Source organism: Homarus americanus, unplaced genomic scaffold, assembly GCF_018991925.1.
Source record: "Homarus americanus isolate GMGI-L3 unplaced genomic scaffold, GMGI_Hamer_2.0 scaffold40856, whole genome shotgun sequence".
Lineage (NCBI taxonomy): Eukaryota > Metazoa > Arthropoda > Malacostraca > Decapoda > Nephropidae > Homarus > Homarus americanus.
In genome coordinates this window covers 5,188,570-5,198,634 of record NW_024734615.1, presented here as the reverse complement: position 1 = coordinate 5,198,634, position 10,065 = coordinate 5,188,570, and the positions used below count along the sequence as shown (strand labels likewise).

General features: G+C 51.3%; 1 protein-coding gene across 1 annotated transcript in view; it reads left to right on the top strand.

The window, feature by feature from the left end:
• LOC121870330 (angiomotin-like) overlaps positions 1–1,945 on the top strand; it is a 3,620-nt gene extending 1,675 nt beyond the window's left edge. Inside the window, exons 3-4 of the mRNA XM_042372113.1 lie at positions 230–478; positions 1,387–1,945. Coding sequence (XP_042228047.1) covers positions 230–478; positions 1,387–1,945 — 808 coding nt within the window. The remainder of the gene's footprint in view (positions 1–229; positions 479–1,386) is intronic.
• Positions 1,946–10,065: the final 8,120 nt, after the last annotated feature.

The window sequence follows — 10,065 nt, the reverse complement described above, 5'->3', positions numbered from 1 at the left end:
GCGCCCGCACTGCCGGCACGGCCTCCACTGCCGAGCACAGCGCCACGCTGCTGTCACCAGCGCCTGACTGCCAGCCTGGCCGCCACACTGCCAGCGCCACCCCGCACTGCTCGACACAACGCCACGTTGCCAGCCTGCACCCCACGCACCAGCCTGGCCACCCCACTGCCGACACAACGCCCACATTACTTGACGCCGCACACTGCCAGCCTGACACCCCCACTGCCAGCGCAACCCTCCGCACTGCCGGCACAACGCCCGCACTGCCGACACAACGCCCGCACTGCCAGCGCGGCGCGGCACTGCCAGGCGGCGCCCGCACTGCCAACTGGCACTTACTGCGAAGCGCAAACGCCCGCACTGCCGACGCAAACGCCACGCCCGACGCAAGCGCCCGCACTGCCAAACGCAACGCCACTGCCGACACAGCGCCGCACTGCCAGCACAGTACCCGCACTGCTGGCCTGACACCCGCACTGTAGCTGGCGCCCACACTGCCAACTGGCCTCCACCACTACCAACACAACACCCACACTGCCAACACAACACCCACACTACCAACACAACACCCACACTGCCAACCTGACACTCCACACTACCAACACAGCACCCACGCTACTATCACCCAACACCCCTGACTACCAACACAACACCCACACTACCAACACCACACCCCACACTACCAACACAACACCCGTACCAACACCACCACACCCCACACACTACCAACACAACACTTTACACTACCAACACAACACCCACACTACCAACCCACAAGCTTACCCACACACACCATAACCCCACCAACACCACTGCCAGCACAACGCCCACACACTACCAGCCCACAAGCACTTTTACTACCAACACCCACACTACCAACACAACCACTTACACGCTGCCAACCAGGACGCCCACGCTGCCAGCACAGCGCTCCGCACTGCCAGCCTGACACCCACACTGCTATCACCCAGCACCCTGACTACCAACCACAACACCCGCACTACCAACACCACACCCACTTTCACCAACACAACGCCACATTGCCAACACCACACCCCTGCCAACCTGACACCCCACACTGCCAACCTGACACCCACATTGCCGGCCTTGCCCAACACACTACCAACTGGCGCACACACTGCCGGCCACAACACCCACACTGCCAGCACAACACCCGCTACCAGCGCAACGCACACTGCCAGCACAACACCCACACTGCAACACAACACCCACACTGCCAGCACAACGCCCACTACCAAGCACAGCACCCCACGCACTACAGCACACTACCCATACAACACCCACACACACACCAACACAACACCCACACTACCAACACCACACCCACACACTACCAAGCACAACACCCACTACTTAACCCCACAGGCGCTTCCACACTACCAGCACAACGCCACTACCAACACAACGCCCACGCCGCCGCGCAAGCACCCGCACTGCCAGCCTGACACTTGACGCACTGCCGGCACGGCGCGCACTGCACCAACTACGGCGCACGCTACCGGCACAGCACCCACAATGCCAACCTGACTCCACACTGCCAGCCCGCAACGCCCACATTGCCAACACAACGCCGCACTGCCAACCTGACACTTACGCTACCAACACAAACACCCGCTGCCGGCACAGCGCTACACTGCCAGCACAAACGCCCAACACTGCAAACACAACGCCACACTGCCAGCACAGCGCCACTGCCAGCGCAACGCCGCACGCTGCCAGCACAACACCCGCACTGCCAGCCTGTACCCACACTGCCAGCGCAAACGCCCGCACTTTCTCAGCACAGCGCCCACGCACTGCGGCACCAACGCCACGCACTGCCGGCACAAACGCCCGCACGCACTGCCAGCACAACGCCCGCACTGCCGGCGCAGCGCCCGCACCACTGCCAACACAACGCCACACTGCCGGCACGGCCTGCTAACGCAGCCACTGTGACGCGCACTGCGCCAGCACAGCACCCGCACTTCACCAGCACAGCACCCGCACTACCAACCTGGCTTTTGTGCCTACACAACACAACGCTGCCCAACACAACACCCACTATGACACAACACCCACACTGCCAGCCGCAAACGCCCACACTGCCGACACGGCGCTGCCGCTGCCAACCTGGCTTACCCACGCACTGCCAACGCAGCGCCCACACTGCCAGCACAACGCCCACGCTGCCAGCACAAACACCCGCACTATAGCACAACACCCCACACTGCCAACACAACGCCCGCACTGCCGGCACAACGCCCACACTGCCGGCACAACACCCACACTGCCAACACAACACCCACTGCCAACCTGGCAGCACACACCTTGACACAGCACCCACACTGCACCAACACAAGCACCCGCACTGCCAACACAACGCCCACAACGCCCACACACTACCGGCCCCAGCACCCACACACTACCAACACAACACCCACACTACCAACACAACACCCACACTACCAACACAACACCCACACTACCAACACAACCTCCACACTACCAACACAACACCCACACTGCCACCAACACAGCACCCGCACTGCACAACGCCTAACACCCCACACTGCCAACGCAACCTCCACACTACCAGCACAACACCCACGCACCAGCACAACACCCACACACTGCCAACTGGCACCCAACGCACTGCCAACACAACACTTACACTACCAACCCTGGCTTACCCACACTACCAACACAAACACCCACTACCAACACAACGCACCCACACTACCAACGACACCCACACACTGCCAACACCAACACCCACACTACCAACACAACGCCACACTACCAAACACACCCCACACTACCAACACCAACACCCACACTACCAACACAACACCCACACTGCCAAACAGCCCCACTCCGCTGCCAGCACCCAACCCACGCACTACCACCAGCACAAGCACCCACACTGCCAGCACAAGCGCCCCGCACTGCCAACACAGCACTCCCGCACACCAGCCACCCCCACACCAACACAACACCCACTCACCACCCTCCACACAAACCCACTCCAACACCGCACCCCCACACTACCAACACAACACCCACACTTACCAACACCACCCCACACTAACACAACACCACACTACCAGCACAACACACACTACCAACACAACACCCACACTACCAACACAACACCCACACTACCAACACAACACCCACACACTACCAACACAACACCCACACTACCAACACAACACCCACACTACCAACACAACACCCACACTACCAACAGAACACCACACTACCAACACAACACCCACTACCAACACAACACCCACACTACCAGCCCAACACCCAGACTACCAACACAACACCCACACCCCCACACTACCAACACAACACCACTACCAACGCACCACACCCCACACTGACAACACCCGCACACCAGCACAACACCCACACTACACCCAGCACTACCAACACCCACTACCAAACAACACCCACACTGCCAGCACAACACCCACACTACCAACACAGCACCCACTGCCACAAACCCACACACTACCACCGCACCCACCACTCCAACACAACACCCACACACCACCAGCACAACGCCCACACTGCCAGCACACCACACTCAGCCACAACACCCACACTGCCAGCACAACACCCACACTAACCAACACCCACACTACCAACACAACACCCACACTCACCAACACAACACCCACACTGCCAACCACGCACACACTCCAAACACAACCCGCACTACCAGCCACACCCACACCGCCAGCACAACACCCCCGAATACCACACACCCACTGCCAACACAACACCCACACATTATGACACAACACCCACACACTACCAACACGCCCCACACTACCAACACAACACCCACTGCCAACACAACACCCGCACTACCAACACACCACACTACCAACCCAGCACCCACTGCCAGCACAACACCCACACTACCAACACAACACCACACTGCCAACACAACGCCCACACTACCAACATAACACCCACACTACCAGCACAACACCACACTGCCAACACCCCACACTACCAGCACACCCCACACTACCAACACAACACCCACACTACCAGCACAACACTGCACTGCCAACCACACCCACACTCCAGCACAACACCCACACTACCAACACAGCACCCACTACCAACACAACACCCACACTACCAACACCAGCCCCACACACTGCCAACACAGCACCCACTCCACCAACACACTACCAACACAGCCACACTGCCAACACACACCCACCACTGCCAACACAACACCCCCACTAACACAACGCCACTACCAACACACCCACCACTACCAACACAACACCCACGCACTACCAACACAACACCCACACTGCCAACACAACGCACACCTGCCAACACAACACCCACACTGCCAGCACAACGCACGCACTCACCAACATAACACCCACACTGCCAACACAACACCACTACCAACACAACACCCACACACACTACCAACACAACACCCACACTCCCACCCACACTACCAACACAACACCCACCACTGCCAACATAACACCCACACTACCAACACAACACCCACACCAACCTGCCCCACACTACCAACACAACACCCCACTACCAACACACCACACTCCAACCCACACTACCAACAACCCCTCCAACCACCACACTACCAACACAACACCCACACTACCAACACAACACCCACACTACCAACACAACACCCACACTACAACACAACACAACACTCCAACACAACACCCACACTACCAACACAACACCCACACTACCACACACCCACACTACCACACAACACCCACACTACCAACACAACCCACACACTACCAACACAACCCACACTACCAACACAACACCACACTACCAACTACATGCTGTCCGACAACTCTGACCCAGGACATAATTCACATATAAATACAGAGCTAGACAGTACTGTATATCGAGACGACCCAGGTAGCGACGATGAAATGCTAACCAGTTTCAGGTGGTGGGGAAGAAGGTGAAAGTAACTAAGAATTAGGCAAATTACAGAATGGTTCGATTTTAAGTGCGAAATGATAATCTGATGGTAATGTGTGTGTGTGTGTGTGTGTGTGTGTGTGTGTGTGTGTGTGCAAGGAGAGACGTGATTCAGGAAGGTGGTAGTGGTGATGATAGTAGTGTGGCGGGGAAATGTGACCAAACAGAGACAAACATTAATAATTATATGAAAAGGCTAACTGTGTGTGTGTGTGTATCAGACATGCTAACCACAATAACACAACAACTATTTTGCGTACACCTAACAAAAACTCCAAGACTACAACAACAACTTAATACAACACCACACCGTACCCTAGATATACGAGTAAGAATTCCAGAGAAAGGAAGCAACGACCCACACAAACAGGATATACATTAATTAGGGGACTGAAACACAAACAAAACAACCAGTGGATATTTTCTACGTTGGGTCACTGAGATTGGGGTCAGGTCAAAGGGGGGTGGCGGGTGGACAAACTGGGTCACAGAGGCATCAATGATATCTAGACTAATCACAGGAAGAAATGGTGAGCAAGAAGATATAAGAAGTATTCAAGGGGGACTGGACTGGTTAAGGGCCCCCGCAGCGCATAAATGAGACGTCATGTATTTGAGTGATGGAAAAAAAAATAAACTCGTTCTCTCGTCAAGTTAGCAATATCGTTCACTCACTCTGGCAAAGGTAATGGGAATGAGATCGATTAACTGGGGGAAAAATACTCCAAATTAGTTCAGGCGTGTGTGTGTGTCCAGCGTTCAAATGTTGCCGGTAGGTATATTGAACGATTTTGTGAGCCTAAAATATGAACAAAATATTTCGGTCGCGTTTATAATCTAGACAGCCTAATACCCACACTCCCACAACTGACTGATAAATGAACACTATTTCTCTCTCTATCTCCCTCTATGTGATGGATTATTATCATTATATCTTTCTCCTCAAATACACGTCATTATAATAAGTTGCAGGACGTTCTATCAACCTCATACTAACACATATAAGGCCAGTTCTGTTACCCCCCCTCCCCTTCCTTACTCACCTTCGTTCTACCGCCTGCAATACTCTACTCCAGTACAAGTTAACAGGAGACTGGTATGGTACTAGTGACGCTTTTATATGTGCGATATAAGACGTTGGTATTTAGTACAATTTTGGCAGGAAACCGAACATTAACGTGGGAATGGGACAACTATGACAGGCGGGGAATAAACCTTGGATTTACCCGCTGGAGGAAGGAAGTAACACAGACTTCCGGAAAATTATATATTTAGTCAAGTCGGTCGAGGAGGCCAATGGGGGTACTATGTGACCCTGCTATGACGTGTGTGTGACAGTCCACCTCCTTGTGCCCTCAGCGATACAACACACTCATTAAGCCCTGGCATACGTTAGGGGTTCTATTTGGTCGATAGTGCACTCGACCAGATTCATCCCCAACTGTATATGTAGGTATCCGTTCATAGCTGCTGGGTGCGCGCGCGCGCACGCACACACACATACACGCACACGCGCACGCACGCACGCACACACACACACACACACACCGTTGCCGCTACAACAAATTCGGCCCATAAGAGCCACGCACCGATAGATATAAGAACAGCACCATCCATCTATTGTTAAAATAATAAACAACTCCTGATTTATGTGCTGTATAAAGCCCTGTAAATGTATTCATTATGTCCCAAATTAAATGTAAGTCTCTGTATATTTTTCAGCCACCGGCTGCAACTCTATTAATAAACCGTTTATTATTATTATTATTACACACACACACACACACACACACACACACACACACACACACACACACACACACAGTGAGAGCCACCATTAGCGAAATATAAATAGAGCGAGATTTCATGATATCAAGTATAAAATAAGATGTCGATCAAGACTTCAAGAGACACGACAGCACGGATTGAGAGAGAGAGAGAGAGAGAGAGAGAGAGAGAGAGAGAGAGATGTAGAGTTGTGAAGTGCGTTTAGTTTATTGAGTGGGGAAGAGATGTGGTGTGATGTGGTGAGGTGTGGTGAGGTGTGGTGAGGTTTCCAAGATTTTACCTGGTCTTGGCTGGACTCCGGGCTACAGGACTTACAAGCAAGTAAAAGTGAAGCATCAGGTGTTTGACAGGTAGCAGTGGCGTGGCCAGCCAAATTAACCCCCAACCCCGCCGGGGACACCTGAGCAATGAGTTACGTACGATGCCAACCTCTCCTCCCCATGAGTATAATGAATTATCCTACTTGAGTAGGACTGCTTAAAACTTTTTAAATATGATGATCTTAATCCACTGTATACGATGACCCCTTGAGTGTGATACGAATGCACTTAAATGATTGAATCATCGTCCTCAAGAGGTTAATTTATATATGTTTAGCCAGGAGTAATTAGGAACACACAGCCCTAAACACATACACGGTGTGAGTACTGTATACAGGTGAAGTATCAATTCCTCGTTGTGTTGAGGTAAACAGTATGAGTGTATGAGGGGGGAGGGGAAGAGAAGAACAAACTAACTAACAATAAACACAATTCTAATACTATTCTGACAGTCGCAAGGTTCGCCCTACCTGCAGTCAAGGTGGGGATGAAAACCAATTAGTGACGGAAAGGCCAGCAATACTCCAGACCCAGCTACCCCCCCGGATAGTACTATGGCCATGCAGCCCCTACCCCCCATCTCCACAACACACCTCTGTATCAACACTTTTTGAACCAATAGTCTCTATTCATCACTACACCAGGCCGATATTACCGTACATGTAGCATATTTTTCTTAACTCGGCAAAAAAAAAAAAAAAACACGGAGCGAAAATTAACATAAAATATGAAAACAATATATCTAAAACAAACACTCAAACAACAAGTTATCACACTCACCGTTCGTTGTGTTTTATCAGTCAATTTCTGTTGTGTTTCTCCCCCACACTCGAGTCTGTTAATCTTGACAACAAAGGGGCAGTTTAACAGCTCCTTATTCACGACCTAATATAATGTGACACACACCTCCGGGGAACACAAACGAGAGTAAGATGAAGTGAAGGCTGGAGTCGACTGGCATGACGGGAGAGACAGACAGACGAACGGACGTGACGAGATTGAATGGTAGGAATGAGTTGAGGAACCACAGAGAGGGAAAGTGTGCAACCGTCTCCCACGCTAGCCACCAGCACACTGAACACCCAACGCCATCATCACCCACCGCCACCTCCCAAGTTTCCCCTCAGCTGATTTCCTCCCCGTCTCCAGTTATGAAACACTTAGCGCTGAATCTTAAATGTTCCAGCAGTCTTAAGATATTAATAGCTTATGTGTTGTTATATGCAAGAACACATCAACAGTGGACAAAGGGGAACCTTGAGTGGACTACAAGAACTAACAACAGACCCAGAATAAGACGAACGTAGAAGATAGAGAAATAAAGTTGGGAAGTTATATATATGGGAGGAGACTTTTATATAGCAGTTAACAATAGATTAATTGGGGATGATGATGATAATGATGATAATGACGAATGTGTGTGTGTGTGTGTGTGTGTGTGTGTGTGTGTGTGTGTGTGTGTAAAATCTCATACCCTCCACCAGCATTGCATACAATAGGTACTTGACTGTGTGTTTATACAATAATCTTAATTTGCAACACTGTACCATTCATAACGACTGCGACATGATGGGTAAACAAACTTTCCTAGAGAGTAGTGCTGACCGCCTCTGCTCCTCAGCACCGCCCTGAGTCTAACACACACACACACACACACACACACACACACACACACACACACACACACACACACACACACACACACACACACACAATAACACAAACACACACACACACACACACACAGTCCCAGTCCCAACCATTGTAAAATATCAATAACATGTAAAAATTATCAATAACATGTAATAAATCAGTGTATTCACTCCCGGTAAACACTGCTCCTTACACTGTCACTATGTTGAAATGAACTGTAGTTTGAGCTGATCCCCATCTAAGTTATTATATGTCTTATTTGTGTCACTTATGTTACTTGTATATTATTTGTAATTCTTCAGTATGACCCCTATCGCCTTGCACAAACGCCAACTCACATTCAGCACGGCAAACACACACCACAAAAAACCCACACACACACACACACACCACAACACACACACACACACACACACACACACACACACACCACAACACACACACACACACACACCACACCACACACACACACACACACACACACACACACACACACACACACACACACACACACACACACACACACACACACAAACACACACACACACACACACACACACACCACACACACACCACAAAACACACACACACACACACACACACACACACACACACACACACACACACACACACACACACACACCACCAAAACACACACACACACCACAAAACACACACACACACACACACACCACAAAACACACACACACACACACACACACACACCACAAAGAACACACACATACCACACACACACACACCTTGCTTGTTGTATCTTAACGGCTTGAGACCAGTGCCAACCACACTCAACAATACCTCCTGTCCGTTAACCTTTACACTTATCAGTCTCTGGTCTGGCTGCCCTCCCCTCAAATACAGAGACCCTGCATCCAAGACCTGCAGGCCGATTACTGGCTCTGCAGGTGCACTTGCTCTTTGGGCAGTGGTTGTGCATCCTGGACTGGGCCACCCAGCGTGGATGGCGTGAAGCAAATGGATAAGTGTACCAGCACCACCACAGGCTCACCACCACTTCTTCCAGTCATCAGATCTCACCCAGCTGACTTGCCTGGATCACACCTCGGATCAAAAGACTTATGCAGCAGGAAGACAAGGGCCTTTCATCTCAGCGGCCATCACGCTACAGGTCACTTCGCAACAGGGTCATCCGCAATCACACTGCAAAAGTCACTACCCAGCAAACTTCTACAACACCTGAAGCAGACCAACATCAGTCAATGGTATAGTAAACAACGAACTCTGTCAAGACTAAACAATATTTTCCTCC